This window comes from Silene latifolia, chromosome X (genome assembly GCF_048544455.1).
Source record: "Silene latifolia isolate original U9 population chromosome X, ASM4854445v1, whole genome shotgun sequence".
NCBI classification, from domain to species: Eukaryota; Viridiplantae; Streptophyta; class Magnoliopsida; order Caryophyllales; family Caryophyllaceae; genus Silene; species Silene latifolia.
This window is the reverse complement of record NC_133537.1, coordinates 172,903,526-172,915,400: the sequence shown is the minus strand read 5'-3', so window position 1 is coordinate 172,915,400 and position 11,875 is coordinate 172,903,526. Positions and strand designations below refer to the sequence as shown.

General features: G+C 37.5%; 1 protein-coding gene across 1 annotated transcript; it reads left to right on the top strand.

Annotated features, from left to right (window-relative positions):
- Positions 1-1,272: 1,272 nt before the first annotated feature.
- LOC141618749 (uncharacterized) lies at positions 1,273-8,268 on the top strand. The gene is made up of 8 exons (XM_074435831.1): positions 1,273-1,741; positions 1,898-2,744; positions 2,792-3,421; positions 3,482-3,715; positions 7,178-7,294; positions 7,536-7,713; positions 7,818-8,069; positions 8,176-8,268. Exons 1-8 carry the CDS (start codon positions 1,273-1,275, stop codon positions 8,266-8,268), a joined length of 2,820 nt encoding a protein of 939 aa, XP_074291932.1.
- Positions 8,269-11,875: the final 3,607 nt, after the last annotated feature.

The window sequence follows — 11,875 nt, the reverse complement described above, 5'->3', positions numbered from 1 at the left end:
CAAAGCGGCTCAACAAAATCCAAATAGCAAAGCACACGAATCCAAGCAACAAAACCCGTCTCACAAAAGCATGACCAATTAACCTTAAGATGAAAAAAGATGAACAAGCTCCTTATCTCTCTAGTCTCCTTCTCTCTCTCTCTCTCTCTCTCTCTCTCTCTCTCTCTATATATATATATATATATATATATATATATATATATATATATATATATATATATATATATATATATATAAATCTCTATATATATTTTATGTTTTTTGAAAGTGAATAAAACTTGTGGTTGCTATTGTATATATAGTAGTAAGGTAGTATCGTTTTAGGAATGTTTATAAGTTGTAAGATATAATAATATTATAATAAAATATTTATGGCAGGTAAAATAAATAATAATAATAATAATAATAATAATAATAATATAATAATAATAATAATAATAATAATAATAATAATAATAATAATAATAATAATAATAATAATAATAATAATAATAATATTATTAATAATAATAATAATAATAATAATAATAATAATAATAATAATAATAATGGGATATAATATTATATTATTATGAATATTATAGTAAGGTGCGAAATTATGAAACTAATTAGCGCGTAACATCACTCAGCGAGTTCAGCTTTACGCACTTATTTTCAAACAGCTGTCATTTCTTCGTTACTGATCGGAATCAAGCTTGTGACCATGCGTTGGAAAGCTAAGACAATAAGATTTCACCTCCAATTTGAATAACTCTCATAGAAGCTGTAAAACTCTCGATATTCCCGTTTCAAATTACCCTTAAAACAAGTGATCATATTTTCGTAATTGGCACATTTGTGCAAGCTTCCTATTAACCTTTCATAGTCTATCATATACTTTAGACACACACACAAAGGTCATATAACCATAAAATATGAGGGGTATTACAGTTTTCCCTCCTTAAAATGAACTTCGTCCTCGAAGTTCGCGCATACTAACAACCACTCAAAACCCATTCCACCTAGACCTTGCATGCTAATCAAAATGTTATCACTGCTAACTCACATTATGACGCCACTTACACATATTACCCAACATATATACCATTAAATTCAGTAGTATTATACAAATTTTATACAATCAATGACGAAATAAAACATCAAGTCATAAACAACACAATACATAAATTATACATTTAATACATTTAATAACGATAAAAAATTCTCCTTCAATTTCCTAACACCATTACTATGTTTCACCCTGAAGGCTTATTTGATCATTGTCCTTGTACAATGACAATGAACCCTGATATTGCTAGGAAAAAGAGCAATTTCAAATACTTTAATATGTGGGGCAAGGATCCTGGATTTCTGAAAATTATTCAAGAAGTTTGGGGTTCTCCTTTGTATGGGTTTAAAATGTTTCAGGTGGCTAAAAAGTTGAAAATGCTTAAGAAACCTCTGAAGGAGCTGAACTCTGAAGCTTATGCTGGTATTGAAACTTCTACAAAGGTGGCCTTGCTTCACCTTTATAGTGTGCAAGGTCAGCTGCACCTTGATCCTACTAACATTGGGCTTCAACAGCTAGTGAAGGAGGCTTCTGACCTTTACAGAGATAGGGAGGATGCACTGAGGAGTTTTATGTCCCAGAAAGCCAAAGTTCTATGGCTCAGTGAAGGAGATGATAATACACACTATTTCCATAGTGCTATCAAGGCAAGGAGGATGCAGAATAGGATTTTGGGGATCTATGATATGGAGGGTAACAATCATACTACTCCTGCTGCAATTAAGGAGGCTTTTATAAATTATTACAAGACCTTATTGGGATCTAACAGAAGGGTAACTAAGGTTCATAAGGGCACTGTTCAATAGGGGAAATTTGTAACTAGTGATCACTGTCATATTCTTACCTCAGCTGTAACTGAAAAGGAAATCAAGGATGCTCTTTATTCCATCCCTGCCAACAAAGCACCTCGGCCTGATGGATTCTCCTCTCAATTCTTTAGAGATTCTTTTGATATTACTGGGACTGATATTATTGGAGCGGTGCAGGAGTTGTTCTCTTCAGGTAAAATGCTCAAGCAGATCAACTCCACTACTATAACTCTTATTCCTAAGAAGACCCGGCCTAATACTGTGGCGGATTTTAGACCCATTGCGTGTTGCAATGTGGTCTATAAAATTATTTCTAATGTGATTTGCACTAGACTTGCCACAGTTTTACCTGACATTATCAGTGAGACTCGGAGTGCTTTTCTTAAAGGATGGGATATTGTTGATAATATCCTCATTTGCCATGACCTGGTTAGATTGTACAAAAGGAAGGCTTGTTCTCCTAGATGTATGATGAAGGTGGATCTAAAAAAGGCATACGATTCTATTGAGTGGGAGTTTATCAAGCAGATGCTGAAGGCTCTTAAATTCCCTGATCAAATGGTACATTGGATTATGGGGTGTGTTACTACTCCTTGGTATACCTTGTCTCTTAATGGTTCTAACTTCGGGTATTTCCAAGGAAGGAGAGGGATTCGGCAAGGTGAACCTATGTCCCCTCTGCTATTTACTATTTGCATGGAGTATCTCAGCAGGATAATGGGTTTTGTTACCAATACCATGGAGTTTACTTACTATCCCCTCTGTAGAGCACTTAGACTGAATCATCTGTGCTTTGCAGATGATCTTCTAATGTTCTGCGGGGTGACAAAGCATCTATTATTACTATTCTTCGAGCATTTGCCACCTTCTCTACAGCATCAGGGCTGGTGATTAATCGTGAGAAGTCTGATATTTACTTCAATGGTATGCGCAGTGATGATGTTCAGTATGTCTTAAGTGTATCTGGTTCAAAGAGGGCCGCTTTCCTTTCGAGATACCTTGGTATACCAATCTCGTATAAAAGAATGGCAGTGGGTGATTGTTCTAGGCTAGTTGAGAAGATTGTGCTGAGAATTCGTGGTTGGGGTGCCAGAAAGTTAAGTTATGCTGGCAGGCTTGTTCTGGTTCAGGCTGTTTTGTCTCAACTTCATAGTTTTTGGACTCGTATTTTTATCATACCTGCTACTGTGATGGACAGGATTAACCACATATGCAGGAACTACCTTTGGTGTGGGTCTGATGAGTTCCACAAGACACCACCAGTTGCGGGGGATAGAGTCTGTACAGCAAAAAAGTATGGAGGTCTTGGCATTGTTAATGGGAAAAACTGGAATATGGCTATGTTGGGCAAGTATGTATGGTGGTTAGCTGAGAAAACTTATCATTTATGGATAAGATGGGTTAATCACATGTACATCAAAGGCCAAAACTGGTTAGATTATTCACCTACAGTTAGTTCCAGTTGGACTTGGAGGAAAATTTGCCAAGTCAAAGATATACTTAAACCTGGGTATTGTCAAGGCAAATGGAGTACTAATGCTGGGGTTTATACTGTTTCTGTTGGGTATACTTGGCTGCAGGGTAATCCTTTACCTGTACCATGGTATCCTGTTATCTGAAACAGGCTCAACCTTCACAAGCACTCTATCATAGGTTGGCTGGCTATTCAATGCCGTCTTTTAACAAAGGATAGGTTACTCAGATTTAACATCATTTCAGATGGATATTGTGATATGTGCTTAGATCATTTGGAGGATCATAATCATTTGCTATATAGGTGTAGATTTAGTGCTTGTTGCTGGAGGCTGCTGGCAGATTGGTTGGATATTACTCTCCCTGATACTGATATTCTGAACTGGTGCATAAGATGGAGGTGTCGATCCTTGATGAAAAAACATATAGTTATCACTGCTATCATGGCTATGGTTTATCAAATATGGACTGCCCGCAACATTTGTAGAGTGGACAACAAAATGGTTCATCCAAAGTATGCGGTTAATAATGTTGCTGCCGTGGTAAAGAGTAGAGGACAAGCATGGAAATGGACGTCTAAATTTCAACGTTTGCATTGGATGCCTTGGATGTAGTTTTATTTTCCGTCGGTATCAATGCTCTTGCACTTGGTGATTTTGTACTGTAAAATTCTAATTATTAATATAATTTTCACATTTCACCAAAAAAAAAATAACGATAAAAATTAAGACATAAGAAAACAAATACAAGGACAAAACATGTAATACAATTAATAACAATGTGAAACATTAAGGCAAAAACAAAGAAGTCCTTAATTGTTTCTACCCCATTGACTCTCACTCATTTACTAAGTCAATTTATTTTAGTCATCAACTAAGCGAGAGTTGAGAGCGTGTTCGCTCTGATACCAACTGTAAAAACTCGGATTATAAAACAAAGGAAAAACGTAGTATAAAGTAAATATCAGAGTATAATACTGATAAAACGGTCAACGTGGCGGAAACACCTGACCAATCCGGTTCGCTACTAAATCCAAAACAAACTGATACATTATTCAAAGGTTCTTAAAACATAAAGCAAACTCCTATTTTATTATTAAGCTCGCTTCGCACATTTCCCAAGCAAGCATCAACCAGTCAGCAACAATCTGAACAACCTGAGAATGGAGGTCGACAATCAGTCAGGGGTAACTAGATGCTCTCCCAGTCAAGTTTACAACGATTGAATATAACCAACAATTATTAACAATTGAAATGCAAAACTAGTAAATATGTGAGACTATCTATACTCATGAAAACTTGACAACAACTCGCTACAAAACAATGGCGTAAAAAGATAAGTATTCGAAAAGTTTACTCCAAGTCAAATAACATGTGACGACGCATAACACAAACCACATTATGACATCATGCACATAATAGAACCATTATGACCATGTATTATTTGACCAAACCAACAACCTACTAGAGCGTATAACAACTGCCTCTAGTTACAAGCACAATGTATAAAATGAACGCCGTTAGAGCGTATAACAACTGCCTCTAACTGTCAGAGCGTATAACAACTGCCTTTAACTGACGGCGTGTATAACAATTGCCTCCATCGGTGTAGACCGTATAACAACTGCATCCAAGGTACTATGTATAGCATATAACCACTGCCTATATGTCTAAGACCTGGCCAGACTCTCGATGCAAACCGAATGACACTCGGGGAACAGAGCGTATAACCACTGCCTCTGCTACCCCCCGAACATAGACAAAAATAAATCCCGCATCAACGGGTGACGTTAGTTCGTTCTGATAGTATATAACTGATACTACCGTCATCTATTCAAACTAGAAAACCACAAATGCATAGTATAACTGACTGTACCAACATGTGTGAACAACATCACGACTCAACTCATAAGATAGTATAACTGACTACCCCACTTATCATATGAACAAACGTTACCAAATACATATGCAACACAAGGACATAGCACGTTGACCACAATACAAAATATGAAACAAGTATAAGCAACCAATGTTATAGTAACTTCAGCTATAACTTTAACAATAAGCTTACCTCCTAACCCAATGTTATATTAGCTTTAGCTATAACAATGACTTCATTAGCCTAATGTTACATTAACATTAGCTATAACATCGACATGTGACTTAAGTTATATGGCTCCACCTATAACTTTATCACAACCTCAGAGTTTTACCAACCCAGCTATAACATTGAGCCATTATCTCAAGGTTATAATAGTTCAGCCATAACTCTAGGCCTTCTCATATACTACCACCAAGCCGCCACTAGGGTTTCCATTGTGAACCTTAGCCGCACACCAAACGCCCAAAAACGAGGCATAAGCAACATACGATATGCAAAATTAATGGTAAAAACACATACGTAAACACACCAACATAATTAACATGATAGTAAACAATCAAACACGTACTATTTACACAAATCAATTATTAAATCATGTAAATTACATTCAATTTGCATAAACACAATTAAAGGAAAACACCTAGTTACCTTTTTAGTAATTAATGATGCAAAACAAGAATGAAAACTCCATGAAAGACACGACCATCAAATCCTTGTCTCCAACACGTGTCAATATCCCCAAAATCGCCTTTAAGGAAGCATGAACCCATGTGCAAGAAGTCATGCATTCAGATCCTCTTTTAAAACGTTAGAGGAAAGAAAACTTCTCCTTTACCCATTAAAATAAGAGACCCAAAACGTAGGTCTAAAGGTCCGTACAAATAATCTCCATAAAAAATATTTGGAGATAATTATGTTGTAAAGATAAGAGCAAGGACTATGAAAATATAATTTTCTTTTGAATTGGGAAGAAGGAAAGATGCACAACAATGGAGTCAAATGGGGAAAAAAGAACAAAAGAGAGGAGAAGAGGAATAGGTGTGCGGCAGCATCACACGCACAAAACAACTGAATAAGCAACCCGCTTGTTAGGTTTAGCTTTTATTTATATAAGAGAGGATTAATAAGTGGGCTTTGGGTCCATTAACTCATACAATGGATTATATGATTACAAAACCAATTGAGTATTATTAAAACGCTAGGAGGGCTTAAATAAGAAAAGTAGTTCTCAAATTAAAATAGTAAAATTGTGCATGGAAATTTTAACCCATTCAAGGAAGGTCAAAATAAGAAATAATAAAATAGAGAACGAAGACGATAAATATAAATACTTCCAAAATACATCATTACACTCCGAAATAATTATTTTAATAAAATACTTTTATAATAAAATATTATTATAAAATACGGAGTGTTACAAGAACTAAGTATATAATGAATTTGTTAGCTAAGCTTTAATTTGATAGTTATTTACAATAAACATATACAGGGTAGTATTTATGGTCACTACCTAAACACAAAAGGTAATAAAAGTGGGCTAAAAGTACAAGACTACATTTTGGCAAATGTGGCCTTTGATTGGCAAACGAAAGAGTTGAACCTGGATTGTGGATTATTCAGGATGTTTCACATGATGTTTTTTGTGGGTGAGGATTTTAAAAGTGAACTGACCAATGAAAAGAAGAGACAGTTATATAGGGGAGAAGTTACAACGACGCTCGTCTTGAGTGATTTAAATAAAAATAGGAGTGGGGTCCTGAAGAAGGTTATAAACCTAAATGCCATCAAAAGTACACTATTACCTAAATTGCTGACGAAAAGGAAAACAACAAACAAAAACAAGAGAGAAAAACGTGGGAAAAGAATGTTCAGACCCCCGTATCAAAAATAAAAGGTTATTTTTTTTAACACTAACTTATTTTCATTATAAATACTCATTATGTATTGAATATATATATTTTTCTAGCTATGGTAGAAGATGGTTCTTCCAGTGTCGTGGGAAGCGGTATGAGGGGAAATCAGATAGCCATGGAAGTACGTACAACTATGGTGTGGCAGATGCTAAGTTGGAGGTTGTCTCAGGGTTTATGAAGGCTAACAAATCACTTTGTGCAAAGATGTTGACCATGAGGAAAGAAGTGCTTGACTACTGACTATTGGACGATCACATTTTCCCATTAGAGTATGGTTCTTTAAAATCTTTGGATATATCAGTACTGCTATTTTTTGTGATACTTTTTCATTGTTGGTGTGATACTATATTTAGAGCATCATGATATTGTTTGGACTAGTCTTGATTTGTTTTGTGTTAATGTTTGGAGCAGTGAGGTTGTTTCTAGCTTCACTAATGATCAATACCTTGTCAGAGACGATATATTGTCGTTGCTACCAAATGTACACGTCAATAGCAATATGATTGAATGTTGGTCGCTAATTCTGAACCACATTGAGCACACAGAAAAATGTGAAACAAATTTAATGTTTTTTAGGATTCGACACATGGTAAGTTGTCGTTTTAGTTTGATTTATACATATTCACACTTTGAATAATTGTAATCACTTTTTTTTAAAAAAAATAAAACTTTTAACATATATATACACAACAGGAAGTAAAAACCGATGGAAATGGAGACAGAGAAATGAATAAAGAAAAGGTTTTCGGAGAATGGGACGAATTCATTAGAAGAAACACAGTTCCCTGTAACATGGAAGCAGATCTAGTGTTTATTCCGATGGTATGGAAAGAACATTATTTCTATGTTTGTATAAATTTCAAAACCGAGACAGTGGAAGTGGTAGACAACACAGAGTACGATGACTGGGAGCAAACAGAAATATACAAAGTTGCAGATTTGGAGGTATGATTAATTGATATTTCTTTAAATGTTGGGTGTATATTAACATTGAAATAATGGATTTGATTGTTTGTGAAATTATCACTAATGGTTTTGCTTAATATTGTAGGCTAAGCACATGAGTGACTACCTAGAAAAGAAGAATGCTGAAAGAGCGGATGATATAATAACGTTTGATACTGTCAACATTAACTTCCCTTAGCAAAACACAGAGATGAACAATACCGAGTCTGGAAACTTCTTAATGATGCACATGATTCGGTATGAGGGAGAAATGTTTGAAGCCGACTTGAACCAAAAAGTGTATATGCGTTACTAGTGGCTAGAAATGGCAGCAGCATTGCTTTTAGCTGACAAAAATGAGAACACGACACCTTTTATAGAAAAGGTAAAAGAATTTTCAGCTAGAAAGGAGGAGCTTTGGAATACATTAAAGCAAAAGAGGAAGAACAACGAAAATGCAAAAGAGAAGGGTGGTAAGATAAAGGGTGTGACACCCCCATATAGCAAGGTGCCTTACCAGGACCACCCTAGCAGGAGAGACCGTCACCATCTCGGTTGCCCGAGGTTAGTATATCAAAGTTACCAATCCAAAACACAATTATTAAAGTATAACTGATTAATGTTTACATGTTCCAAAATCCAAAACCAAAATAAAGGTTACTAATGTTCAACAACTAAAACTGAATGATAAATCTCATGACAGCGGAAGCTAGACTCGAGTGATGACCCCCCCCCCCCCAATCTCGTCCCCATAGCTAGAAACATCATCACCTATCACAATCTGCTCACCATCCCGGAATGGATCACAACAGATTTTATAAAACAATAACGGGGTCAGTTACTGTATAATCAACATAAGACAAGTACGAAAAGATAAACAGCTGATCATCATCCACCTCCAACTCCCAATCTTAACATGTAACTGACTACACACTAAAATGTGTAGCCCTGCCAGTGGGGGACCGCAGCCGTACCCATCTAAGCCCCCGCTCATCAACGAGCGATAACCTGTCCATTAATGTGCACATTCCCTCATGTGGCGGGTTACACAGAGGGCAAAACTAGGGCGTGAAGCCACTCCCGCAAGTGACTCCACTCAGACGAGGACGCACCTCGCGAACATCACCATCAACCATCAGAACTCAAACACCCAACTCCAATCCAACAACAGTAGATAATCACAATATCAATCGTACAACAATCACACTACAATCTAAAATCAATTAACAGTAACTGAGTAGGGAAACCCTACCTTAGCACAACCTGCAATGAGATACACAAGCAAGCTAGAAAGGCTCATCTACGAATTTTCCACGTAACAACAATCATATAATTCCAATTACCATATGCAAAAATCCCTTCCCCTAATCACAAACTAGGGCAAAACCCTAAAAGATAAATCAATAAAACTTATGAAGTCAAAGGCTTTCCGACACAATCGACGCAACGAAGGATGAACTACACTCACGAACGATCCGTGCACTTGAGAGAGAGATTTGGAGAGGATTAGAGTTACGTTGTATTGCTTAGGTTTTGAAAAAATGATTAGAAACTGTAAAGAGCATCTTAAATAACTCTAATCCTTTCTAAATCAAACCGCGGAATAAATACCCGTCAGACCGGATACTCGGTCGAGTGTAGATTATACTCGGTCAAGTATTCCCATACTCGGCCGAGTATTCCTGGGCAGTAAACTGTCCAGAAACACATGACACACTTACTCGGCCGAGTAAGCCATATTCGGTCGAGTAACAGACTTAGAAAACCGTAGTATTACAGTCTTCCCTCCTTAAAAAGAATTTCGTCCTCGAAGTTCACACTATACACCCAAAACAAGGCCAACAAGAGCCAAACAACTCCCACTGCATAATTCAAAAACACCCAACACAACTGACCAGATGACACAAACATAGCTAAACCAACTGAAAACATAACTAAACCAACTTAAACTAACTCAAAAACAAGCATGCGACCATCTCATACCCCCCTAAAAAGACAACGGTTACGTCCCGTAACCATACACACCTGATCGAAAAGGTGGGGAAAGCACTCTCTCATAGCCTCCTCTGGTTCCCATGTGGCCTCTTCCACATTATGATTAGACCAAAGCACCTTAAGTAAGACGATCTCACCATTCCTTGTCTTACGTATTTTGTGGTCTAAGATCTTTTAGGAACCTTCGCATAAGATAAAGACTCATCAAGCTCTATGTTCTCAACCTCAAGCACATGTGATGGATCACTCACATACTTCCCGAGCTGTGAAACATGAAACACGTTGTGGACTCGATCCAAAGCTGGTGGTAAAGCTAACCTGTAGGCCACCTCACCTACACGATCCAAGGTCTCATACGGACCGATAAACTTCTAGTTTAACTTACCTTTATTTTCAAACCTCATCACCTCTCACATCGGTGCCACTTTGAAAAGGACTTTGTCACCCACTGCAAACACGATGTCCCTGCGGTGCAAATCTGTATAACTCTTTTGGCGATCCTGAGCTGCTTTCATCTTTTGACGAATCTGTCGAACTTGCTCAATCATATCGTGCACCATATGTGGTCCTAAAACCACTGCCTCTGCGCTGTCATCCCAACAAACCGGACTTCGACACTTCCGGCCATATAAAGCCTCGAACGGTGCCATTCATATACCGGTGTGATAGCTGTTGTTGTAAGAAAACTCAATAAAATCCAACCTATCCTCCCAACTCCCACCGAACTCCATGGCATAAGCCCTCAACATGTCCTCCAAAGTCTTGATAGTCCTCTCCGTCTGACCATCTATGGCAGGATGAAAAGCTGTACTTATCTTTAAGGTTGTTCCCATCAAATCCTGCAACTCTTGCCAAAACCGTGATATGAATCTCGCATCTCGATCAGACACTATATCCTTAGGCACACCATGTAACCCAACCACATGCTTTCTGTAACTCAAAGCTAGCTGTATCTTAGTCCAAGTATCCTTTATCGGAATGAAGTGAGCTGACTTTGTTAACCGATCGACGATCACCCAAATCATATTGTTACCTTGCTGTGTCCTTGGTAACCCCACTATAAAGTCCATAAAGATCGACTCCTACTTTCACTCAGGTACCTCAAGTGACTGAATCTTACCTTGTGTTCTTCGCTGCTCACCCTTTACCCTCTGGCATGTCAGACACTTAGCCACAAACTCGGCCACATCTCTCTTCATGTTAGGCCACCAAAAAGTTTTCTTGAGGTCCTTATAAAGCTTGTCACCTCCTGGGTGAACTGATTAAGGAGTGCAATGAGCCTCTGTCATTGTTACTCTCCCCAAATATGCATCATCAGGAACACACCATCTCCCATCAAAGCAAACACTCCCATCTGTGTGGATAGAAAACCAGGAAACCGTGCCACTCTCCACTCTTGACTTCCATTCTTGGATATTTGGATCAAGCTCTTTTTTTCTCTTGATATCCTCATACAAATCTGGCTCGATCATCAAATCCCCAACGGTATCCCCTTTCCGAATCATATGGATACCCATCTTGGACATCTCATCCCTCAGCTTCAGCAAAGACATAGCTGTACACAACGAATGAACACTTTTCCTACTCAAAGCATCTGCAACAACATTAGCCTTATCCTCGTGATAGATGATCTCCATGTTGTAGTCCCCAATCAGCTTCATCCATCGCCTATATCGCATTTTAATCTCTTTTTAAGTGTAGATATGTTTCAGACTCTTATGATATGAAAACACCTTAAAGGTTAGCCCATAAAGATAGTGCCTCCAACTCTTAAGAGCAAAAATAATTGCACCCAGTTCCAAATCATGAGT

Excerpts from the sequence above, each read along its gene's own strand:
- LOC141618749 (XM_074435831.1), top strand. The coding sequence starts at position 1,273 with ATGACAATGAACCCTGATATTGCTAGGAAAAAGAGCAATTTCAAATAC. Across the intron at positions 1,742-1,897 it reads GGGGATCTATGATATGGAGG|CTGTAACTGAAAAGGAAATC; the intron begins GTAACAATCATA and ends TTCTTACCTCAG. Across the intron at positions 2,745-2,791 it reads TCTCTACAGCATCAGGGCTG|TGATGATGTTCAGTATGTCT; the intron begins GTGATTAATCGT and ends TGGTATGCGCAG.